Source organism: Anabas testudineus, chromosome 19 (genome assembly GCF_900324465.2).
Source record: "Anabas testudineus chromosome 19, fAnaTes1.2, whole genome shotgun sequence".
NCBI classification, from domain to species: domain Eukaryota; kingdom Metazoa; phylum Chordata; class Actinopteri; order Anabantiformes; family Anabantidae; genus Anabas; species Anabas testudineus.
Genome location: NC_046628.1, coordinates 9,275,110 through 9,302,439, shown reverse-complemented (window position 1 = coordinate 9,302,439; position 27,330 = coordinate 9,275,110). Strand labels below are relative to the sequence as shown.

Sequence of the window (27,330 nt, the reverse complement as noted above, 5' to 3'; positions counted from 1 at the left end):
CTAAATAAATTAGGTCTCTACTGTATATATACCGAGAAGCTGAAGAGTCGAGGAGCAGCGGCCGTGTGGGCAGGAGGCTGATGACAGGAGACGTCAGGTGATCAATAAAAGAGAGAAACCGACTGAGGCTGCCTAGTGGGCAGGTGCAGCATGACTGGGTGACAGTGCTGACTATGAGGATATCACAAAGGTAAGAAAGGAGACACTTCATTTCTCTGCTGCCAAGGAATTGATTTATTTTTATGTAATAGTAATTAAACTAATAACTCTAAGTCACATGTAACTGATTTAAATGGCGCCTAAAGATTAACTCAGTACATACAAATAGCAAACTCACACAGCATGAGTTGAACTGTTTGTGAAAACAAATAGGTACGGACAAATTCATATGAGGCAAAAACAGATGTATCCTGTTATGACACAGTGTTTAACAGTTACTAGAACGACGTCCTGTATGTACTTGAACACTGAACAGAAAAGACCTGCACAGGATAACAGTCAGCAGAGGGCAGCATTGCATCTGTCTATCTGGTGAAATGCATAAGACAGAGTTTGAATCTTCATTTTCATTTATAACCAACAATCATTTTCTTGGCTGCAGTTTCTTGATCATAAACACAACCTTACAAGGCAAACATGGTGATTTGTTTTTGGACGATCCAGCTGTGAGCCATCATAATAATAGACTTTAGAAGGCAAAAGAAGAATTTAACCCAGAAGTCCTTTACTGTAGTGTTTCATTTCTGCTTTTTTATTACTCAGATACTTTTTATACAAACCAACATATTTAGGCCGAATCAGGAGACAGGTTGGCCACACGACTTAAACTCAGACATAGTTCTGAAACAAGAAACAGGCACATTTTGAGGACAGTCTGTGAAAGTGTATCTTTACTGCTCTGTACTTCCAAGATACAGTATGTTGATGAAAAAATAATAATTTTCTGCAAAATGAGTAACTTCTAACACATTTAGGAGAGCAAACATTCGATTTGATAACTTTCAAATCGATCAATCTGCAGTTTCTTCAGCAGTGCATCAACTTCTACAGTGATACAGCACAACACAAACCGTCCTGCACCTCTGTGACTTCTGCGTTTCTCTTAGTGCACGTGTTTACTTGCATTTGCCCTCAATCATATCTCTGTGTTGCTGAATGCATAATAAGCTGCACTGACAGTCCACAGCCTCAGGCTCATTTCAGCCCAGTGGGTTAAACTGAAGTGTCTCTGGTCGGTACAAAGGCCTGTTCACCCCCTGAAGAGGTTCTTTGAGCGTCTGGTCTGTTGAGAACATCATCAGAGAATCACATAGGAACCAACGTAATTAAATTGAATGGATGTTTGGATGCATGGATCATGCTGTGTGGAACCACAGTTGTTAATGGATATAAATGAAGGATGTCAACAAATGCACACACACACACACACACGCACACCATACCGTGACATCGACATTGTGGAACTCCTGTTAGCGCCATGTCTGGGTTCAGGTCAGGTCACAGCTGAAAGGTCACGTCACAAGTTCTTAAGCAGAAGAGATTCATTCATTAATTCATTCATTCATTCATTCATTGACTCATCCAGTCTGGGTTTGTGAGTGAGGTTCACAGAAATAGAAAAATTCAGTAATTTCAGAGATGGCAGACGATTAAACCTTAGGGCGACTTTACCTGAAGCAGACTGACAGAACTGAAAAGAAAGAAAGAGCTCAGACAAACACGATTTTTATTCTACATATAAATGTAGAAACGTCTTCAATGAATGGATCAAATCTGACGAGTCAGAACAGGATCAACTGCTAAACAAATAACAGCATCATTTTCCTCCATGTCCACTGCTGTCAGCTTGAAACAATCAATCAAAAGGCTCATTTTTTTATGAGACGTGGATGTTAGCGAACAGAGCGTAGAGAGAAGAGGGAAGAGGGAATCAGACAGATCGGATCAATACAGTGCAGATGAGGGCGTCCCGCGGGAAGAAGAGGGGCTCGTTGCCATCTGGCCTGCTTGAGGTTTACGCTGCAAAATGAGTCCAATCATTTCATTCTCCACAGCGAGCACACGCTGAAATCAGCATCACCAAACTAAACCTTTATTTTGCACAACAATGCTTTTCCGTTGTCTAAGTTGTTGACTGACCCCGCAGCGCTCTGAAGGTTTTCTCCAAACACAACATGATATCACTCTCATGCCAGTTATTGGAGTGAGTGCTCTCAGAGTAATTTAAGGGCTTCTTTGGCTCGTCATACGATGCCTCTCCATCTATTACGGTACATTAGAAGGAAAGCTTGCGAGGAGACTGTGGATCACATTGCCACTGCTGTTTTTATGCTCCTCTGTTGCCGCCGATGCAGGAGTGACAGGTGGTCTCCTCTTGCCGGGGTCAGTGTTGGTGAAAAAGAAAACGAGTGTTAGGCCTGTTGAACACGTTCCATGAGGGTTATTATGATAAAATGTAAACAGGGGGAACATTCATGAACGAGCAAAGGCTAACAAGGCAGATAGAGACATAAACTAACACACACACACACACACACACACACACACACGCTTTTATCTGCAAGGCCAGCCACCTGGAACAGAATCCTTTTCTCAGAACCTGAGAAGGGACAGTGAGCGTCTCCTGGACCACCCATCCTCTGTCCACTTGCTGGTGACAGATGGTCAGTGTGTGTGTGTGTGTGTGTGTGTGTGTGTGTGTGTGTGTCTGTGCAGAAGTGTACATGTGATAAAGTGGATACAGTTTCGTTTTCGCGAGGGTTTTAAAAATGTAGCCGTGTCTACTCTCTGTTCTTTTTTTATTTTATCACTCTTCCAGAAAACTTGTTAATGCAGAAAGTCTTTGTTCCAAAAATAAAGTGGACCTGCCAGCTCTCACTGGCTTGACTGTTTCAGTTCCCCCCCCCATGCTCATTTCATCATAAAGTAAAACTAAAAAACATCACTAGTTATTAATATTTAGGTAAGATGTTAGAAACCAGTTCCTCTATGCTGGCGTTTGGGGTTGTTGGGATATTATTAAACAGAATAAAGTTATTATCTACTTGTAGGCTGACACTGAATGGGTTATACACTTATACAAAAAGAAAATCTGCTTTCCAGTTGTGGAAGTCGTTGATTTCCTATTCAAAATGTCAGAGTTTTTAAAATAAAAAGCTGCATTTCAAAGTGGTGGTTTCAGCTGGAATTAGCCGTTCATCTCTTTTATGAATTACACAGACCACACTGATGTTTAGATGAATTTATTTGACCACACATAAGTGAGTCTAAAATGGATCATCACTCTCTCTCTAGATCCATGCATTATTTATTCACCCATAGCAACCCAGCTTCCCAGCCCCCAACTGTCCTCAGTTCTTTTATGAGCTGTATAAATCACTGTCTAATCAATGTGACACACACACACACACACACACACACACACACAAGGTAGAAAGATCAATGTTTTATGATAAAAACAAAGATATCTATGTCTACGTTTACAAAAAACAGACAAGAATTTGAGATTTACATGTAATTTAATCCTCATTAAGTTAAGTGGAGATTAAAGAAAGTAGAGAAGTGAGTCGTGGGTGAAACGTGCAATTATATATATATATATATATATATATATATATATATATATATATATTTTTTTTTTTTTTTAAGAAGGATACTACAAGTGTAAGCTCTACAAATCCCTCTAGTGAGACCTGGACCCATTGCAAAACCCAAATGCAGAGTGGGAGAACATGAGGAGATCAGCTGTGGGAGCACATGTGTGCATCAAATGTTCCCACTGTCTGATTAAGTGTGTGAGAGTTGTGGCTTGTGTGTGTGTGTGTGTGTGTGTGTGTGTGTGTGTGTGTGTGTGTGTGTGTGTTCTTTTCCTCAGACTTGTTGTGATACGTTGCTGCAGATGCCAGTGGATGTTTTCTGAGTTAAAGCTGCCTCCACACACGGGCTGCTGTCTTCAGGCACCGATAAGGAGTAAAACAAGGTCAGTTGAGCGCCTCGGGGTGAAGATCTGATGGAGCCCTCCGCTTTCGAAGTTGTTAAAGGGAGAGAAATCGTTGAAGAACATTTCCGTTTGATGGGACAGTGGAGCCACAAGCCAAATGGGCGGTTTACACAAGACTTTAATTTGTCTGATTAAAATTTAAGATGCTTGCTTTTTTCCGACTCAGCAAGAACATCTCAGCTGTTAAAGAGCAGGTTCGTGCGTGCGTGCGTGTGCGTGTGTGTGTGTGTGTGTGTGTGTGTGTGCGCAGTAGGCGTGGAGATGGGGAGATGGCTCGTTCCCTGAAGCCGTGGAGCTGTGCGCTTCTGTCATGTGCTCACTAGGAGAGAAGCGCACGGAGTTGAACATCTACTGGATCAATCCCAGCGAGATTACTCACTGACCGGATCCAGTCTGCAGCCTGCGCTCATGGACTGAGGGCTGCGGTGGCGAATAGTTTACTCAGAGAGTTTCCTTCCTCTTAACGAAACCAAAAAAGAAGCACAGAAAAAGACGCAGCAATGGCACCCGAGTTTATTCCCCTTCGAAGTTAGTGAGACCCGCATCCTGCGAGTGCTGCGTCCAATCGCTGACCGTCCTGGGAAGATGCAGAGGAGTTACAGGATGAATTCCGCTCTCATTGCAGTGTTACTTGGAGTGGTGAGTAGCCTCTTGCATAATCACATTACAATGCCTGCGTTCAGTTGCCTTAAACTCTACGTACCTCGGTTTGCGGCGACACCTGCGCAAGTGCGCATCTGCACCACCTGGAAGGGGTTCTCAGCTTGAGAAAAAGTTTCCCCTCTACTCTGCTTGGACTTTCCCTGAGATTTACTGAGCTTATCCAACATCATGACAGTTTTCACTCCGTGTTTAGTCACACTTTTATTCACTACTTGTGAAGCACTTGTGTCCTTGCACCTGTCCCGACTTCAGTGCGGATGTACGCAGCAGCCATTCAGCTCGATACACTATAGCTCAGGTTGCTGTAGTTCCACCCTTCTCAATTACATGTGGCCCTACAGACAGCCAGGACAGTAACAATGTCGCAGTGTCTCCCCCCCACCCCGATCTCACCGGTAAATCAAGTGTCCACTGATGAGACGTTTGGTCACATGTTCTCACAACGTTTGGGAAACTTGTGAGAATCTTTCTGTGGAGGAAATCCACGACTAAAACTCTGTGGAGCCCCTGATTTCAGGTCACATTCTCCCTGATCCATCTCTAATTCGCTTGAGGACCTGGTATTACATTTTCTAGAGCCTTGAAAGTGTCTTCTGTAGTGTCTTCTATCCTTGCAGGACACGCTCATGGCTGCAGGCTTGTTAAGGTCCTGATTTAGGAACCGGCTGCATCACCCATACATGACAGCTGCTCCCACTGATGGGTGTGCATCCTCTGCCAGCTCAGCGCATGAAATATTGATACAGCCATGAACATCCCCCCTCTCCTCCTTTCGCCCCTCGTTCACAGCACTCTCTCTCTCTGTCTGTCTCTTTCTTCATAAGAGATGACGATTCAGCGTTATTTGGAAAGACGTATATGTGTAATGTCATTGCCACCAGTGTTCCCAGCAGTTTCAGGATCTATATGCTTGGATTTAATTAGGCTCAGCTTATTGGAAGGCAGGTATACTGGAAGTCTATGTCTTAACAAGCGCTGACAGCTGAGGTCCAAAGGTTAAGTGCCTCCAACTGAAAATTGACTGGACCATTAGTAAGATTGGTTGGAGCTCTGAAGTTATGTGCCCAGCTGCTTCTAAGCATGCATTCGTGTGTGCCTGCAGATGTGAGACTCGCTTCTTGCTTTAGCTTCAGGGAGATGGGCTGACGAAAGTTGAAGGGTGCAACCCTCAAACTCCCATCAGAAAACCTATTACAGGAAACGTGCAGGTCGAGCTACAACTTGCTGAGTGCTGGCCATGCTTTCCTTTCATTCCACCAGTTATTTGCTCAAATCACGTTACCCTCTAATTCATCTGTATGTCATTAGTGATGCACTTCTATATCAGTTTTTGGGCTTTGAGACAATTCGGTGTTGCACCCACACCTAGAGGTAGAACAGGGTCAAAGAGAAAAAAAAACTAGAACTTGGAGTCATTTCAAAAGTGTCAGTCAGACATTTTGGAACAGGTTTGTTCACAAGTGAGGTTGTTAATGTGTTTGTGCAAATGCATGCATGCTGCTGGGCGTGTACAGGGGGCAGATGAGGGGAAGCGGTGAGACAGCGTGTGCAGCGACAGATTGGATTCAGCCTCATAATGAGCGCTTGTTGCGTGCGTGAGGCGTAGAGAGTGCTGTGGTGAAAGGGGAGGGAGAAAGGTTTCTGAGTCAACGAGGTTCTGAGGAAGACAGCTTGTGAAACATTTTTAAAATATGTATAGAGTTACTGTCACATCCTTAATGTCACTCTTTCAGGTTTTAACTTAATACAAACAAGCTGACACTCAAAAATCCTTCTTTTTCTGGACGGCAAGAGCACAACGTTTGTCATCATCTCGAGAAGACTAACCTGAAATCTCCCAATTTCCAAAAAGCCTTCCTGATTTTAGGAAACTACAAAATGTTATTTATATTTATGTTTATTTATGTGATCTCCCCACATAGTTCTTCTACATTCTTGAACACGAACAGCGTGGATAATTGAATCCCAGATACTTGAAGGTGAATGGGCCGTGACACCACGAAGGGAGAGAGACGTATGCACTCACACACATATTATCTGCCAGCTGACGCAGAGGTGCCTGAGGGGACACTTGATGTTTTGCAGAGGTCCTCCTGTCTTGTCGGCAGCATTCCACACACACCTGAACCCTGACACCTGACGATTTATGGAGATTTATAGAGCAACATACACCTCAACATACAATACACACACACTCAAAATGTGATAATAGGTTTATGACTTATTCTTACTCAGCATTCAGTTTTCGAAGAGTGCCGCAGACAATATTCAAATCAGGAAAGAGGAAGATGATTTACATGTTTCTCATGAATGTGTGTGAAGAAAACTGTAATATACTTTCAAATGCCACAAGTCTGAGACGTGATCTGAGCTTCTCTGTCAACCAGAAAGAGATATACTGCCCAAAAGCAGAACATCGTAACCTCATAAATGACAAGCTAAAAACAATCCCGCCTCATGCATGTGGGGAGAATGAAAGACAGACATCTCCCGTGGTTCGGTGTCAAAAGTCAATCACTACTTTTATCAAGGTTTGCTGCGGAGATCAGGGTTTGCATCAGGGTGTGAAAGAAAAAACTAAGATTTATAATGACTCAATGTAAAAGGCCATGCTAACTCACATAAATACAGCCTCTCAGACACTTCCAACCACTGGCGTGAGTGTGCAAGTGTGCATGCGTGCTACTGCATTGACACGTGCATGTGTAGCAGCACGCACAAACCTTACCTGTGAACAGCGACGATAAAGCACTCAGCAGGTTACTGTTTGAGGAATGCAGAGAGGACATAATTCAGCTTTACCTGGTCTGGGTGTGTGATCCTTGTGTGTTTTGCTTTTTATGTCTATGTGCAGTTTGTATCTTTAAATATGCACATATTGGATGCAGTTTTAGATTAAAGCCAAGTCATTCATGTGTGTGGAGTTGGTGGTTTCCAGACTTTTCAGCTTGTGATCTTTGTTAACTGGATACAGGATGTGTGCAGACTACAAATTTGAGAAACACATAAAGGCTAATCTGTCTTGTATTTCACAAGAACATGCAAAAAATAAGAGAAAATAACTTGGAAAAGTGAACAGGGTTGAGGTAGTGCAGATTTATCTTGCAGCCCCTTTGCACGGTCATGACCCCTGGGGTGGGAACCATTGGTTTAGTGGTTCCAACACAAATTTTAGTGGATGCGAGATGATTAAAGGAATGAGAGTACTGTTTATTTAGTTTCTTTTCTGCTGCCTTGTCTTGTGAAATACAGGTTTTTACCAATGACAGGCCTCTAGAAACGATTCAGATGGGGGAAAAAGAATTGCTCACACTGTCTGAATAAGATGGTAAATGAACAATAATGCAACAATGTTAAGTGTTAATGTACGATCTTGTGTTTGTTTGTCGATTTTGAATGAATGATCTCTCTGGTGATTGGCAGATTGGGGCTCTGGCTGATAAGGAGAAATGCTCATCGGGCCAGTTTACGACCAGCGGGGAATGTTGCAAGCAGTGTCCACCCGGTGAGGGCGTCTTGAGACCTTGCGGCACCACACAGACCGTCTGCGCTCCCTGTCTTGACAGTGAGTAACACGAAATAACGTTACACAAACGTTGACGATGATATAATTTATAGTGTTAATATGTCATGTATGTTAGTCATAATCTCTGCTTTAGGTTTTCATCCATGTCATTAAATGTTAAATTACTGCCAGGTGATATTTCCTGTGGATGTTATGTATTCATACAAACACCCTACTGTACCCACTGTTCCCTGAAGAAGCCAGATTTAGGCTATGCAAGACACATAATACAGAATAGCTGTTTCCTAAAGTTAGTAATGGTAGAGATGTTTTGGATGGTGGAGGAAACTGTTTTACTTATCAGCAGTGCTTCTGAAGCCCTTTTGACCAGATAGCTGTGTGGCATGTCCGTGACTAATAAACATCCTGAAAAATATGCAGCTTGTAATATAGATGATTCGGTTGCACGTTAGGAGCTAAACTAGATGCCAGACGTAACTGTGCACCAGCATTACTGCCCTCCTCGTGGCCCTTACCATGTAGGGAGTGAAGCTGTGTTGGACTGAAAGACTTTATGAGGACACTAATGTTGAGAGGATCAAGAGTGGGACCCGGTCCAAATTTGTTGCAGAAGAAAAAAAAAATGCAGCGGATGATATTTGGCCCATCAGACAAGTTGTTATGTCACAGTGATTAAGATGGTAAGCAGTGTAGATTTAGATTTTGTAAACAAGACTGGTGACCTAGGAGCCCCAAAGGATATTTAAGGCTCTCTGTGTCGGGGCACATTTTTGTGCTAGTGTAAGGAAAACAAATGAACAATTAAGTTTTATTGTAATGCTATGATATGAGACCAAAGGTTGACTTGTGCCTGCTGAGGCCAGGTTTGGTCCAGAGCCAGTTTCTACACTGTTCCCAGAGTTTTCCTTGCTGTCTGACTATATTCTGTCCAGGCCAGGAAGTGGTTGTAAACCTCCCTTGGTCATTGAATGATGGCAAACCAGAAGCCAAGGAGGCCCACAGACAGAAAACGAGTCAGACTTCAGGTCATGAGAGAAGTCACAAAGAACATGGACAGAGAGAAAATGATTTATTTGCACTCTGTGTGTCTCCTTTGGAATGATGTATGCTTTTACAAGTGTCTCTCGGATCAAGAGATAAATCTCGATAGCATTTTCTTGCCTAATATAAAAACACTACACCCCAGGCTGCTCCTAATTTCTTCTATCTGTGCAAAAACTCAATATATTTTCTTAAAATGACTCTCATCAACTGCGTCTGTGAAGTTTGTGCTTTCAGTTGCACAACACGGAGATTTTCAGTGTGATTATTTTCAGTCTCCCACTGCTTATTCTGCTCAGACATGAACAAACACAGACAATGACAGGCTCTCAAAACTGTCACGAGGCAAGACAGGCTCTGCACTGACTCATGGAAAATTGATAATTCAAAGCAGCTAGTTGTCCATCAGATAACATCACAATGATATTTTAGGAACCCATCAAACGTATTGATTGGATGTGTAATGCAGGCTGTAGAGCTAAGCTATGATGAAGTGTTTTAACATTTTACGTTTTAACTTCTCCTGCACCACGAAGCTAGAAGCTGTTCTGTCAAACTTTGGTTTTCACACTGAAGCAGCATGAATGGGGCCTAGTGATTCATTTTATGTAAGCGTTGAAGTTTGGATAGTGGATGCTATTTTACCTTCTCCAAAAACCCCAAATTAAAGATCGATTGTGTAAGAAAATTATTAAAGGGTGTTTGTTCTAATTTAGATTTGTCGGATATAATGAGCTTTCATGAAATGCATTATAGTTATGCTGTTTACAAGTAGGAAACTTGATATTATGGTAACTCCATTATAGTACGATGCAGTTTAACAGTTCTTCATCTCAGTTTTAAATTTGTTTCTCCATGTCCACATCTCAAGGATCTAGTTAATTTTTGTCCAGAAGATATTTATACCACATTTTTTGCATTATGTATGTCACCATCACATGCATTTTTTAAATTCCCTTTATAGATTTGTGTTCATATCAGTCATCTGGGCAGACGAAAAATCAGTTTTGCAGCAGCATTGTTAGTCTTAGCAAAGGCTTAGGATAATTTGCTACAACTGATACAATCTGGTAGAGGCAGGAAGTTATTTCAGCCAAGTCTACGTTCATAGATATGAGAAGGTTTTTTACCCCTTGACTTTGTTTTTCTGGAAAGACTGTTATTTTATCATTTTTTTACAACCTAACATTAAATATTTCTTTGCACCTTTGGCCTATTTTCATTTTTTTAAGATATTAACAAAAACTCTTGTCACAGTCCCTTCTTTCAACATCAACTCCCACCAAACCCTATGTGATACATGTTGTTATAGGTCTATCGCTCACAGCTGATAGCGTGTAACGTGCACAAACATCCATTTATAAGAAATGGTTACAGATAGTTCACAGTGCTCTGGAAGCCAGCTGAAACACATGGAGGAGTTTGGGTGAATGAGCAAATGAGTTGAGATGAAACAGAGCAAGTACAGCTGGAATGGAGACAAGAAGCTAATGGCTCATTCTTCCTTCACACACACACACACATACACACACGTACGAACATGTCCAAGAACCACTTGCACACCTCACACTGTGAAGTAGCCAGAGCAGTTAACTCATGAGTCCTTTTATGGGTGTTGAAAACAAAGTGAAGGATTGAATGTTAGAAAAAAAAAGAGGACTGTTATGATATGATATGCTGAGCCAGGAAAAGACAAACTGTACCCATCTCCTCCTGCTGCTTCCATGACCACCCTCCTCCCCATGCTGCAGGCCAGCATTATTAATGTATTGACTTGCATTATTGATGCATGGCATTATGATAATGGCTCTGAAAGCACTCATGGGGAGTGGGGGTGAGGAGAGTCTGAGTGTGTTGTTGCTGGAGATAATGGGGATGAAGAGGGGGTAACAGCACATGACTGGACACTAACAGACCCACATACGAGATGGAGCGGAGTGGGGGTTTATTCACGTCCTAGAGACATAATTAGGCAAAAAATGTGAAAGACTCACATTTGACACCACCAATTTAAGACTGAATTGCACACAGTGATTCATCTCAAATGACACACAGACTCTCCTCTCTGGTCATCGCTCCATCTGTCTGTGTCTATCTCTCCTCATCTCTGTTTTAATCTCCTCATCATCTGAGTGTTTGCCATGGTTGGTGGGCCAGTGGTACGGACTGAAAACTTGATATGCTTTGAGACACTGAGCAGTGAAAGACCTACATGGAGACTGCATGCCAGAAAAACTCCTTGTCTCCTACCACACACAGTTCAGATGAGTTTAATTTAACTACTGGAATGTTAATATTTGTTGGATATCTTTGTCTTCGATGATCATGTATTGAATATGTTTAGTGTTTGACTGGTGGTTATGCGAACATGTAATGTAACTCATGTAGTTCATAAAGGAATCTCCATACATTTCCCTTGAAGCTGCAACTGATTGATAAGAGGTTGAAATCACACAGCTATAGTTAATTTGTTAACATTTTCACATAAAGGAGATATTCATCAGAGCAGTTTATTTACATTAGAGTTACAATTATTGTCTGTAATATGACAAATATACCAGTTTTTACTGACATAAGATAAAAGAAAGCAGAAAATACAAATATAAAGTTAGAACTAGCTAATATTTGGCGTACCTTTAAATAACTAGGATTATTATGGCAATTTAAAAGTGGTAGAGATTTTAAAATTGAGATTAATACCTTGTTTACACACACACACACACACACACACACACACACACAAGCTGCTCTTACAAATGGGTCTGTTGCATAATTTAGTGTGTTTCCCAGTTCTCTATCCAGCCGAAATATAATTCCATAAAACATGCAATATTGATTATGTCCTCTGCAGATACAGTATATGTGTCCTAGGAAATCTTACAAAACATAGGTGGTGTGACGTGTTCATCATCTAAGAAACATATTGTAAAACATAAAACAACCTTTTCCTTTGTAAACAGATGTTACTGCATTTTAAAAGCAAATTGATATGGTTGTTTCCACTTTCAGTAGTCGACTTCATTTTCAAAGTATTGTGCTTTTCTAGGGAGGAAATACACTGTCGACTGCTTAAAAGTTTAATAATCATTTCCATCTCTCTTCTTTCAGGTGAAACCTTTTCAGAAAACTTCAGTCACACCGAGAAATGTCAGGCGTGCACACAATGCACAGGTCTACTCCGCATGGAAACACCCTGCACAGACGCCAATGATGCCATCTGCGTTTGCAACTACGGCTACTACTTCAACGCATTCTCTCAGAAGTGTGAACCATGTACCAAGTGTCCCGAGGGCCAGGGCATGCTGCTCAGCTGTGAGCGAGACCATGACACGACATGTGAGGAGTGCAATGGGGATACATACTCAGACCAGGAAAGTTCTCGGGAGCCATGCATCCCTTGCACCACCTGTGATGATGGGCAGGTGTTGCAGGTCTGCACCTCTGTCAGTGACACAGTTTGTCAAGGTAAGACAATTAACTCACACAGGCTCATAGTCAAGTTTATTTACGTACCTGCATGTAATGTGGCATCCATGTCTCTTTATAGCAAGGGGAAATCTGTGGATGATGTTGAGCAACATAGCTATTATTTAGGCTTTAGCACCAAAAATGAGATGAGCACTCCTTATTTGTACTGACAGCAATACTTAGAGATATAGATACAGCAGATCTCATCAGATATATAATGAATTAAATTCATGTTTTTTGTAACATTTGTGACTATTTATCAAATGACTGTGAGCTGATCCTGTCTAATCACTGAGCAAGTTTATCATGAACTTCTGTGCGGAGCCAGTCAAGTTGAATGATGGGGTGCGGTGCCCAGGGTCACGAAGGACTGAATAGTGGCACATATTTGCCGTCCAGCTCTGTGAAGACAGTTTGACGCACTGGACGTCCACATTGTCAGCCACATAATCAGATCATCTCAGTACGACACTATAGACGTTGTTGACTGATCGACCTAAATGCCACTCCGAAGCTTGTCTCATTGTCTTCACCGACTCATCCCATCCAACGACACAAAGACCACACTCTTTCTATATTGAGGATTTAGAAGGAGGTCATACATTTGAACAGGACTCTGAATTTCTTTTATATCATTGCACCCTGTGGGTATCACACTCCAAATCACAAATTCCTTATGACTGCAGTCACTGCTCATTCCAATGACCTGATGCCTCACAGATTAAATCAACGCTTTTGTGAGATGACAATAAAAGGAGTCTGTTGATCATCCATGCAGTCTGATGGGGCAGCGGTTTAAAGGATGTTGTTATCACAGTGGTGAAGACGGAGTGAATCTCAGGCAAAAGAGACTCTTTTGTGCCTCTCCCATGATCCCATTTGGCCTGCGAGAGCTTTCAGCTTAACCCATGGGGCTACTTGAAGGAGCCAGTAATAACTAAAACAGACAGTGAAACTAATTTAGATATGTTCTTTTTTTTATTTGTGACTACTTTTTTAGAATGACCTGATTATATGTTTACTTCTTTAGGCAAGAATTTGCATTTTCCCTTGAACTTAAATCACACTAGAGGATTCAAGCTATTTTTAATCTTTAATATTCATACACTGTAAGACCCCGTGGTGATTCAGGCAAAGGAGCCTGATGTTAACCAAGAGCTGTTTTCCCAACTAACTTTTGAATGTGTCCAAACATCTGTCAGATCAGCTGTCATTTAATGACTAGTTTTTGCTGTCAATTGAAGACTCTTGGACTTCAGATCACACAGACATTTTAGCTTTTATTTGATGGCATTTACACCTTGATATATTACACGACATATAACATAGCACCTTTTGTGCTTTATTTGTGCCTTTTGAACCCACTGGGCTACTGAGCGACATAAACAGCACGAGGTCGGCCAAGGAAAACAGTAACAGCTTATGACAGAAGCATTGTGAAAGTTGAGAACCAAGAACCTCCACAGAGCAGGGGTTAAGGTATTACTATTTACAATGCGACTCAAGACTTCTTAGGCCGAAATACAGAGACAATGAAACAAGATGCAATTCCCTCATCAACATCATGAATCAGAAAGCCAGGTATGAATTTGCTTAAAAATACCAATATGAGTCACAGAAGTTCTGGAAGTTTTATTGACTGATGAGTCTAAGATTAACCTCCACCAATAGGAAGACAGAGGTTAATTTACTCATGGTAGAGGTTAATCTACCTATTTGGCCTCTCCATTACTACCACAAGTGATAAAATAGTGGAGGAAGAGGGTTATGATTAGGATTATTACCTGCTGAAGATGATATTGAAGGAAGAATAGCATATCAAAGAACAAACCAACAACTTGGTGAGTGAGTCACAGTCTTGATGCAGTTGTTGCAAACAATTGCATCAAGACATCATTATTATTATATTTATTATTTTAAGCTCAAGTAGAGCCAACATGAAGTGCTTCTCTGTTATATAAAAAACATATTCCATTGATGATGCTTTAATGAACTTGATTCAACTTGTGGTCTGTGAGTGAATTACAGTGGATGGAGAGATGATTCATCCAACATCAAGATATGAAGAAACAGATCTCCAATACTAAAACATCTTTTAGATAACTAACACAGTATACTTTGTAACGAATGTGAATTTGCTGCGTTTCCAGGCACGTTGGCTCACCGCCCACTGTGTATGGGCTTCATCATCCTATGTTATTCCTCACTCTAATCAAATCACGCGCTCTTTATTGCTAATGTAATCTTTTTACCGAAGCACAAGCATTATCAATACTTACAAATCAGTAGCGCTGCCAGACGGCCACATCCATTAGTGTTGTGGAGTCAGGCGACACAGGCCTGAAGGCTAAACACAGTCAGGAGGGTAAAAGGAGAGAGAGGAACACACAGAAGGCCACTGCCTGTGAAAAGACAAGCCGTAACATGAGACACTGAAGACATAGTTTAACTAAAGGTGGAAGGACCAGAATATCACTCTGACTACACTGTAGGATATCTTTAAATTGAAAGCTGCATTTACCACTGTATCTGTTTGGATCGTATTTGAATTTAGCCCAGTGGTGAATTTTCCCTTGTGATGTCTTAGCAATGCTTTACTTTAAGTTAGAGTCAGCTGATGTGTGGGGTGAAAATCTAATTTCCTCCCACACTTCCAGAGGGATTAGTGGTTTGTTTTGAGTCTTATGAAGACAGAAAAAAATCTCTCTGGTGGTAAAACATGTTAATACAGACCAGACTTTGTAAGACTAGACTGACCGTTAAGGGTCTGGAGGCGGGATGCTTATCTAAAAAAGAGTAATATAACTTACATTCTTATTCAGCCAGTGGAGCGAGGTCAGAGGTTAAAGGTCATGGGAGGCTTGTATGTTAAGGCGTTTTTTGTTGGAAGATCAGGCAGTGCAAGTTTTCCCTGGGGATGTGCACTGAACAACATGGCATCATCCCCACAATCCAGGGGTTACCACAACAACCAAGCAAGTGAAGCTGATTAAAACTGGCGATCTTACTAACTGCTCTTCAAAGGGGAATCTATTGTATTATTATAAATCAGCTAAGACAGTAGTGGTAACTATAATTAACCGCTGCTAGATGTTGAGGTGTTTGCTTTGTAGAGCAAAGGATTGATTGTGCTACAGTTGTGAATTATGACTAATAAAAGGATTGGTTACAGGGTGATACCTGTGTGAGGCCAGAGAGAGATTATTTGTAAATGATTTATCAATAGGAGTGGCCAACCACTTTAACAAAGCTTTTTAATATCGCTTGCATTAGCAAGGCTTGAGTTTGACAGAGTAGTTGCTCCCTTTCTTTATCAGCCTGAGGTTTTGGCTGCAAGCCCTCAAGGCTCATGGAAAACAGAGGCTTTCATGCCAATGAAGTGACCCTGTTCTCTTCTTGAGATTGTACCAAGAATTGACAGCACATATGTGAGCTGACCTATTAACCAAAGCCTGTTTTTTTTTTTTGGTTCTGTGGCACCGGGGGCAACAGGTTGTGGTTTGCAGCAGACGTGCAATTATATTATTCATGCACATACATGCACAAAGGGGTAGTTTAAAGGATCACTTGAATATGACTCACAAACCACACTCAAAGAATATGCACAAGGGCACTGATACCCTCGCTCCTACGCACAGACTGAAATCAATCAGATGACTTACTGAACATTATGGATCAGAGGCAGCTTATAGATGAAGGTCGAAGGGGTGGGGTAGAGAGGAAACAAGATGGGAAAAGAAGGAGGGCGGGGTGACGGGGCCAAGTGCATTTAGTTACTAAACTGATAGGTGAGTAGGAGGAGGGAGCTGTTTCCTTCCTGAGTTTGGTTGACCTTAGCGATCGACAGGCTGCCCTCCAGAAATCAGAAAGCATAAGCTGCTAACCAGCACCATGCGCAGCACTCAGGGCAAGATCAGTTCAGCTAAATCGAGACAAAGAAGAGGGTGAAAAGAGGGAAAGAGGAGATGAGAGTGAATGAAACGGAGGAGCTGGACTGGTCACTAAAGACTCCTGTACTTGAGCTTTCTGTTCTTGAACGGTAAATATGCACACAAACAGTGGTTTCTTAAAAATGTAATCATTTAGCTAGTGTTAGTTTTATAATTTGGCTGAAAGTTTATAAAACTCACTACTACTAGAGATCAATGGACATTGGTTGAACTTGACAGGCCTGATGTGCCTACTCATGATTGCTCGGCTATGATTGGACATAGCCTGTGTGTAGGAGGGGTCTAGCAAGCGAAAGAGAAATGGGGAAAATGATAAAGAACAAAATGCCATTGACATTCCTGATTTCCAGCATCCAAAGCATTGCCACATCAATAGCTGTGAAGAATCCCCACCCCTATTCTGACTCAATAATTCACTGTCTTTGTATTGCACAGCCACTCATTGTGTACTGTGTTGGCTTGAACACATCTATAGACTTATATCCGCACTGACTTGGGCTGTATGGCCAGAGTTGACCTCCTCACTTTAACCCCTTTGCTCCCTTTGCCACACAGTATGAGCATTGTAAAGATAAAGTACGTTTTAAAGTCTACTGTGTCTCTTTCTCTGCTGCCAAACAAGAATCGACCCCTTGTCACCATGACACAGTCCTCTATAAGTCGCCTGCCATCCCTCAGGAATTTGCCCCTCGAAGTGCCAGGGGAAATTTTTGGAGGTGATTTGGCATGAGTGAGTCTTTCTGGTCCAAGGGTGACCACAACACTTGCGCTTTCGCTTGTGCCGTTCATTCATTGCCAGAAGTTCTGCATGGGGAGTCAAGGTTTTGTCCTCATGAAGATTTATAGCATCTGTTTGGGAAATACGTCTGTGGCAAGCCAAGTCTTTTTCTCTGTGATAACTATGTTATTTAGCAGCCTGAATAACTGCACTGTGGCATAAATAGGGAGTTTCACAGATCCCTTTGTGTTGTTGGCTCATTTGTTGCATTATGTCATAATGATAGATGGAATCAATGTTTTCTGCAATTTATGTGTTTCAGAATTCTCTATAGATAAGGTTTAAAAGTTCAAACACACAACCACACACACACAGGAAGGGAAATAGACAGTCCCAGAAAAGAATGAGATGCAGAAAGCTTGAGCGAACACAGAGAGGGAACAGATGCTGAAAATGTGGCCTGGTCGATAAAAACGATGGAGTTACTCCTCTGCGCTCTCGGGTTTCTCTGGTTGACCTCTACCAGTGCTGATCACATTCTGCTGCAGAACAGGCACACGTACAGGCACACACAGGCGCAGACGTGCACACACTTGCATCCTGTACAAATCCACCAACATGCATACACATTCGGGGGAGTTTTCTCTATGGGACACGTGGACAGAAAATTAGATGGCAGGAACAAAGCCAGAGGCCTCAAGGACAAAGGAGACAGTGTGAGAAAAAAGAGTGAGATGATGAAATAAAACCAATCACATATGTCAAAAGTAAATCAGACAAACAGGGGCAGCAGCATTCTTCAGTAATCTTCACCTATCCTCTCACTTTTGCATGTTGTAACAATATGAATACTATGAAATATCTTTCACTGCCACAAGCAATTTAGGTTTTGTTGGGCAGGTCTTGGCACAGTCTGGTGTAATGACATATAATAAAAAAAACAAAAAAACGTGTGTTTCCTTCTTGTTTCAAACCAAAGTTAAGTATATGGTGTTGAAACAGCAGCAACACCTGTTTGCAAGACTCTGTAGGAGGCTTAGATAAGGAGTTTAACTCAGGTGTGGCTACTGCAGGGTACCTCACACATACAGTACACATTCACTCTGAACACTAATTACACATATAAAGTATGTGTAACTGGATTTCCAGTTAATTTATTATTAGATAAGGCTGGGAGGAAAATTCCAAAACGACTAAATGACAAGCTTAACAACAAATGCATACGTACGTGTTATAGTTGACTGAACCTATACTTTTAACAGGCTCTGTAAGTGACTGTTGATATTTTATAGTTGTTTGAAAGTCACAGAGCTCAGTTACAAGATGCAAAGTTATGCCAAAGTGACCACAAATAATAGAAAAATATTCAAAAAGAGACATAAAACATAAAAAAAAAAAATTCGAATCACTACAAATGAGGGATCCTAGAGTATAAAAGAGGTATGGTAGGATTTATATGTCTGGCTCATTTTGTCATAATCCTTCCATGGTTTACTGTCACATAAGATAAAAGCAGGCACTAAATCCTGTTAAATCAGAAGTTTAAACATTTTTTCAACTATTTCCATTTATTCATCTATATTTTAAACCACCTTTTAAACCAATAAAATGATCACTGAGGTCTCGTGCACTGTCATCAAGATGAGCTCAGTCGGAGACGGTGACTCCCCTCCTAGGCAAGACCAAACAATATGAGAGGCTGAGTTAGTGGTTCAGTAAATACACTTATTTTAAATGAAAAGCTTTATTTTAACTGGTAATACTAGAGGAGAGAGGGCAGGAAAGTATAGTAATGCTACAGTTGTGTGGAGTAAATGGATGAATGGAAGTTTTATGAACACACAGAAAAAGACATAGATACAAAGGTTTGATGAAATCCTTCAATGAAGAGGCTTAGAGAAAAGAAATGGGCTGAATGGAGGGAGAACATGTCATCAAAGTGAGCGTCGGACTGATTGACAGAAAAGGGAAATGCCTGATAGGAGTGTAGCCAGAGGTAAAATGGACAGAATGAAGGCTGAAGGATAAAAAGATGGGGAGGGGGCATTTGTGATGGACAAAGAAGATCTCTGTCAATGAATGGTTTCTAGTTTCCACTGTGTGTGTGTGTGTGTGTGTGTGTGTGTGTGTGTGTGTGTGTGTCTTGATGGGGTTTAACACACAAGCTATGTTGGCAGTGGTGGTGTGTATGTATTTGTGTTTGTCTATAGCAGGATTTTAAGGAGGCTGGGAAGGAATTTGATATCGCCATAAGCCTGTTTGTAGAGAATTTGTGTTTTTAGGCACTTTTTTCACATGGGGCATGTTAGTGCAATGTATTGACACGAAGTTGGGACAGTTGTACAAAACTAGTTTACGTGCCACACGTCAAACCAAACTTGCACAGTAGCTGAACTTTCAGTAAAACAAGTTTCCTGTTACACTTCGACAAGACAACAACAATGTCACCATAAGAGAAGATATTTTTAGTGGAAGACAACCAGTATAATAACGTAACAGAATATTAAGTATATTGGTGTTGACATAAAGTGAAAGTGAAGTGAATTCCTTCAGCTACAGCCCCGCAGCAACTCCTTGCATCCATCTAAATAAACACTCATTACAAATGTTTTCGCCTCATTAGTGAAGATGGCTGTCTTGCACTCAGCGGCTCTCCTGAGGTATTTAGAGTCCTTGGAAGCCAACACGATGATTTCCTGTTGATGATGTGAGTAACTGTAAGTAAGTGACAAACAAGGATAGGTTTCCACATCCGTGGTGAGGAGTGAACATGTCTGCTTAGCGTTAATGGTCGGAGGAAAGTGGGCAGGACGGGATGGACACTTGCTCTTACCCAAGTTAATGGCTCTCTGGGGAGGAGGGGAAATGACCGAGTGATGTGGGAGGTAATATATGTGTGGGAGTGTGTGAAACATTTATAGTAACATTGGGTCTGGGGGATAAAGCTAACGAAAGTGAAAAGAGATTGTCGATAGATCACCGCTCTACATTAAACTGATCAGCAGAGATTAAAACAATCTATGTTGCTCCATCTTCTACAAGGAGTTAAGACAGTAAATCAAGTGGCCATAAACATGACGCCTTTCTGCTTGTGAAAGAAAAAATGTAATCAGTTAATGCTGACCCTTGCCCTAGAACCATCCCTTATAATATATATTCATAATTATATAAAAACGATCGGCTGCATGTTATTGTTATGTTCCTTTTCAGAACTCATATTGAATTTGTGTATGCCTGTGTGTCCTTTACAGTCCAGTACCCGTCAGTGTCTCCCACAACCTTCCTGGATTTCTTCACGCCCAACGATGACATTCTAACAGATGACTTCCCACCACAGGGCCCGACCGACAGCAGCAGCAGCAGCAGCAGCAGCACCACCACCACCACCTCCACCACCGATGGCGATTCCCACAAGAGGCTCTACCAGGGTCTGAACGACAAACTCATCCCCATCTACTGCTCCATCCTGGCAGCTGTTGTAGTTGGCGTCGTGGCTTTTATTATCTTCAAGAGGTGAGATAAATGACATACCTGATGACACGATGCTGCATTACTAGACAAAAGCAGTGGTGTTCTGAGAAGCCCCTCAGACAAAAACTAGCACAATGATTTGCAGGTTGAGAGAAAGTTTTTCTCATGTGGAGGATCCAATCTAATAAAACATAGCACTCTTCAGCAAGTTCTGGTATGAGGACTTTAAAATGAGTGGCATTAAAAGTCTTTAAAAAGTAGAACATCTATGTCCTGTTTTATTACCACTTAGTATTATTATTATTGTCATTATACCACAGGGCTAATGTTCTTCGAAGCTGACATCACAGCCCTGTATTGTGAGTTAATCTGCTCTGTGGGTTATTCTTGGCAGAGTACTCAGCCATAATCTTTTATGAAGAGGCACACCTTCTGAGTATCTATTTTAATGCTGGATAATCCTAAGGATGTTTTTGTAAGTCATTTGTGTTCTTACCTGATCTGGGTGTGCACAAATACCAAAGGAACACATGGTTACGTTTTTATTATTATTTTTCGCTGCATTACAAACACGCTGTGGTGATAATCAAGCTTTTTGTATGTTCCCAATGTACAGGTGTATGTTTGCCACTTTTTAGATTAGAAAGAGAAGATGTATTGGTTCATGATTGAAGTCATTTAAAGGCATGGGGTGGGATTTGCAGTCAGGGATTTGGAGAATATAAATAAAGGTTGTTGGCTGATTTTATATTCTGTAATCTAAACAAGCTTTTAATGCATATACAATACACTGAAATTAAATAGAGAGATTATGTAAATATGATAATAGATTGTTACCCTTAAGTCAAAAGTCTTTAATCAATATTTTACATTAATAATAATACATATACATTATATTATGTTTTTCTTCTCTTCCAACTCATTTGCAATCAGGTGGAACAGCTGTAAGCAGAACAAGCAAGGAGCCAACAACTGCACAGCCAACCAGAACCAGACACCGTCACCTGAGGGGGAGAAGCTGCACAGCGACAGTGGTATATCTGTGGACAGCCAGAGTCTGCAGGAGCAGCAAGGCCAGACTCAGGCGCAGACAGGTAACACAACAATATGTGTAGCTTCACAGAGGCCACTCCCAGATACCAAGAAATTCAATAACCCTCATTTATCAAAATAAAGTAGTTAAATTGAGTGAGTGACAGCACAAAAGTCTGTGTTTACATGGGACTGATTTTCTCTGTAAATGTGCTTTACAACCCATGAAGAAACCAGAATTTTGAGTTTCTGTGAATGAAAACAAAGGCTACACCCTGATTTGTCCTGCTACATCAGCTGCAAGAAAAGAATTTCCCCTCAGGAACGAGCCATCGTTTTCATCAACTCAACCTTGAATACGACCTTTAAGACTTACTGTAGCAAATCAACAGACCGGGATTACAGCACTGATAGAGCTACAGTGTTTGTTGTTTTGGCAGCACATGCTCCTGGCTGTTTCCTATCCTTCCCTGACAAACCAGTTTGAGAAAATTTTGTATGCTTGCATGGATAATAATAAAGGAAGGAATCAAAGTGGTACAAGAGTAAGTATTCTGACTGAAGTTCTCTACTCATGTTTGGACAGCAATCGCTTTCTGATCGTTTTAAACAATCTGTGTTGTCAGACTTGTCAGAGAGGAAAGCTGTTGCTGCTCATGCAGTGCATCTTCTATTTACTCCAAACAAACCATTGCTGCTGCAGCAGGAAATGTACACTCTATTATTTCCTTTGCCAGTATTTACAGCCAATTGAGAAGCTCATGAACAGGATGTAGGTTCAATCTTTATCATGGTACATTCAATTTCTATGTTCAATTGAATTGAAATTCAGTTATTTCTATTAGGGGGATTGATAGGGAACATTATTCCTGCATGTGGACCATGTCAGTCATTTAAAAAACTAAAAATAAATAATATAATAAGATTATATAAATGTGTTTTTTTTTCCTTCTGCAGTTGTCACCATGGATGAAGAACCTTGTTTGCTTCTTCCGCTTCACACCAGAGAGAAAGTGGAGAAGCTGCTGTTCAGAGGTAGTGATGGAGATGACTGCAACCACATGGACGACAGCGATTGGTGCAATCTGGCGGGCCTCCTGGGATACGAGGAAGAGCGGATCGCGACCTTCCGGCAGGAAGAGCATCCTGTACGCGCGCTCCTGTCTGACTGGGCGAGCAAGGACTGCGCGAGCATTGACACACTGTGCACAGCGCTGCGCAAGATCAACCGTGACGACATCGCTCAAAGCCTGGTGCTCAGCCCAAGTGCTGCAAAGCCAACCGCCACGTCCGTAGTTTGATTTATGTTCAACAGAGAGCAAACCACCTGAACCTTAACTTTAATATTATTTCATGGTCTCCCACACCCCAGACAAATCATGCTAGAACCGCTTTCAGTTTCAATTCCCTCAAGAAGCCAGCAGTCACAGCGATGACAAGTGAAGGTAGGAAGATGCCAGAAGGCTGAAAGAATAATAATGCACCGAATCAAATCAGTGCAAAGGAAGGCAAAACTTTTCACAATGTTCTTAAATCAGTTATTCTAATATCTCAAAATCCAAACAGTGTAGAACAGTATGGAAGCAGGTTGCCTATATTTATCTCATTGTCTTTACACACGCTTTGACACCCAGCTTACACTTCAGACTTTATCATCCACTGAGCAGCTGTAGGGCTTTTGAAGTTAAAGCAGATCTTCATCCTCAGTATTTTTATTTGGACGTTCTTAAACATGCATAAACAGTTACTGTAGGAACACTGAACTGTAGTGTTCATACACCAGTGTTGTACTTCTACATACTTTTTAAAACTATGCTACCAAAGAGGACTAAAGGTCGATGGACCATACCTGACAAGCAGCATTATTTACATGCCATGAATTTAGGTTGACAAATGGGTTGTGTCTGTTTCTGCTACCAGGAGGAGCCAGCGTACTGCAGAGTATCAGGATACTTGACAACTTGAGGAAGAGTGTATTGACGCCTTTTGAGTGAAGCTGGTCTCCTTTAGCAAAAACAAAAGCAATGTCCAGCTATTTACTCCTACTTTTAATACTTAGATACTGTTAGATGGAGCTGCAGCACCCATGGATATGATCTCAGTTTTGGCTTCATCCGAAGTGCTTTTTGTAAATCTTTGCTTTTCCAGAAAGTGCTACAAGAACTGTTAGCTGGACATTGCCAGCTGGATAGTGTTGGGGACAGGTCAATGACCGAGGCAATATGAGACTCCAGTATCTGTGCTCTGGCCTATCTGCATAACTCAGGAGTTCTTGCACAGACTCCTTCTGCTGACCCAGAAAACTGAAGGACATAAAAGTCAAAACACATGTCACCCACTAACTAACGTGTGTACTCTATATACAATAGCCAGACAAGTGCACAAGCACTAAATACAGACATACATACATAGACTTACAGTACGTATCCATGCATGTGCTCTACACACGTCCATCATGTATGTATTTACATTCTTCTTTATTCTAGAAAACACAAAACTTCCGATCCTGCCATATACTGTATGGAGCTCGCTCATGAGGGGACCATACTGTATACTCTTTAATCTCATTACTTGTAGCCAATATGGTATAATAAGGTAACTGTGTCTTACAAAATGTCTATAATTTGTATAATTTGCAATGTGTGCTATAGATGGTGAAATGCTATCTTGACAGTAAACAGCATGCAAAAGACAAAACAAATGCTCATACAGTACAAAATGACAATGGATGCAAAGCAAAAATCCAGGTTTTCTATCTTTTTTTTTTTTTGTTTGTTTAATTTCTCAGGGTATCTTTAATGTTGGTATTACATGAATATTCCACTCACTTCCTCACCCTCTATAATTAACTGAACAGCCTATAATAGTTGTTCAAAAGGAGACATGGACATGGTGCGACTGACAATCCTTCAGACGGATGAATAAGAGAGGGGAACTGGGTGTCTTGTGCCCTCACTGTTTGCATTTGCATTAATCAGCTTAAGTAAAAGCATGCATTCCTCTCACGTTGATTGTATGTGCTTATTACTTCTTTGTGTTGTGTTTCAGCCATTTTAGTGTAAATTTGTCAAAACCGCACTTCAACATTGTATTCATGTTGGTATGGTTGTTAAGCTGCCAAATGAGGACCATCAGGATTTTTCTCCATGTTCGCTGTCAGTTGTAAACATTTGAAGGAGCAAACAGTTTACTGTATCACCAACTTCATCTTACTCTTGGGTACAGATTGAGAATTGTTACTAACCACTAGCTTTATGCTGTAGTGTTACTTTAAATGAAGGTATACTCTATAAGGGTTGATGTATTTTGATTCCCAAATAACAAATATAAAGGGTAAAGTCCTAGATTGTAGCACTTAAATGTGTAATTATGTACGTTTGTTTCACATCACAAGTGCCTGGGAATTAGTTCAGGTGTCCACTGATGTTGTATATTTTTGTTTTTGTAAGTAACTCTAATTTAGTTATTGTTTTTTAACTTGTAAATAATCTGTCCCTTTCTAGTTTTTTTTTTTATTTTAGGTAAAGCATGGAAGGTGCCACTGTACAATATGTGAATGAGACTTTGTTACTGTATGACGTAGTTTAATGGATAAAAAGGGCAAAGGAAAGAGAGGTGCCTTTGTAAGGTACTTGGTGCAATTAACAAATTATTCACCATCACATAAATAGTATAATGCATGTTTTAAAAGACAGAACATGATCAAGGAACACATATACAAAATAGTGGTAAGATTAGGTTTTCATTGTTGATTTGCCAAAAAAAAAAAAAAAAAAAAAAAAAAAACGCAACTCAGTCAACTTTTCTTTTTCTCTTTTCATAGCTGAAGTAATAGTTTGACGTTTTCACTTATTTTTTGAAAATAAGATGATAAATTCAAAACTATTCTCATGACTGCCAACCAAAATGCTCCAGCCATCATCCAGTTAGCTTAGCCACCCAAACGTGCTGCTTCCTCCTGTTTCCATGCTTTATGCCAAGCAGGCTATAGCTGTTTCCCCTGTTTTCCTGTTCTGGTGCATCAGATTATTGGTTTATCTGAAAAGCTTAAGGGAAACGTTGCACCATCTGGCTTAATCTACACTTTGGTTTTTTTTTACACCTTAGAAAATAGTTTCTGTTTAATGGCTGTGTTCAATATTATCCATCATCGTAAAACAACCTTCCTTGAAAACTGTTGTCTGTTCTACTATAGCTTAATCAACATTACTATCCACTAGTCAACATTGTCAACATTACACCTTCATAGTGTGTCGTCCTTTCAGACACTATAACTGGAGACTAGTCCTTGGACGGTGTTTGCTTTGATAGCTACAATAGGTTTTAAGTGGAGGGTGACCAGATTTTGAATTGTTTGTACAGTAAACCCAACTGAAGGTAAACATGTCATGACATTGCACTCGAGAGTAACAATGTAATCATGCAAATGAGGTAGGGGGGGTGTGGGGCACTAATACTGTCTTTCAAGGGTATGGTTTCTCAATTAGCCCTGGTAATGTAGCTCATAGTGAGATGACTGACTGTGCACCAGGACTGATTTGTACAGATGTGAGAAATACTGAATGTTCCTTGTATACAAATACATATACTGTAATATACTTAATGTGAATTTGCAAAATTCCTACAGCAGACAAGCAGTAAAACCAATAATAAAGCTCTTAAATCCGCTTGTGTTCTGTATTTATACAACAATGCACACACAAACAAAAGAGTACATGCCCCTGAATACACAGAAATATAAACTCAATCTTCCAAACACGTGCAGTACATATTGTCAGTGGTTTTAAGATATCAGAGCTCAACATGCGGCAATCACATTTATCAAGCTACTACCAACCAACCAGAACTGCTGCTCTAAATAAACACACAACACAAACACAGTAAACTATGACTAACAAAGTGGGTTTTAGAACAAAAGTCCATATGTCCTTTTGCTCTTCTTATCCTACTTATTAAAGTTTTGCACTTTGGGGCTCCATATGGACGTGTCAACACAGCCACAGTATGGTTTGGTCTTGAAACAGCCCCAGATTGTGTTGTGTTTCGCCCTCAGGATGGAGAAGGCCTGTGCATTTTCCTCAAGAGCCACTAAAGTCCTTCTGACATGTAATCCAAGCCAAATGTGACAGACTGATTACTGGAGGCTTGAATGGGGATAGAAGAGCAAGAGGGGACTGAAAAGGAAGCAAAATAAGATGGAATAGTGCCCCTTTGACTTCATAAAATGACTTATGACTTCGAGCTTTATGTGTGGTCAGTGTAGCAGCAAAATACTATCATAATAGACACCAACAGTTTGTCAGCACAAATAGTCTGGTGAGTGATACGGCAAGGTAATGGTCCGTGAAATGACACATGCTAACACGTGTCATCTCACAGCACTGGTTTCATATATTTATGTCAGCTAGGTCTTTAATCTGTGCAAGTGTTACAAGAGTGAAAGGAAAGTTTGTTGCAATGC

At 40.9% G+C, this 27,330-nt stretch overlaps 1 protein-coding gene across 1 annotated transcript; it reads left to right on the top strand.

The window, feature by feature from the left end:
- Window positions 1–147: 147 nt before the first annotated feature.
- On the top strand, window positions 148–26,536 carry ngfrb (nerve growth factor receptor b). The gene is made up of 7 exons (XM_026350847.1): window positions 148–190; window positions 3,875–4,639; window positions 8,087–8,228; window positions 12,339–12,695; window positions 20,618–20,879; window positions 21,771–21,931; window positions 22,827–26,536. The coding sequence occupies exons 2-7, from the start codon at window positions 4,586–4,588 to the stop codon at window positions 23,168–23,170; spliced, it is 1,320 nt and encodes a 439-aa protein (XP_026206632.1). The 5' UTR covers window positions 148–190; window positions 3,875–4,585; the 3' UTR covers window positions 23,171–26,536.
- Window positions 26,537–27,330: the final 794 nt, after the last annotated feature.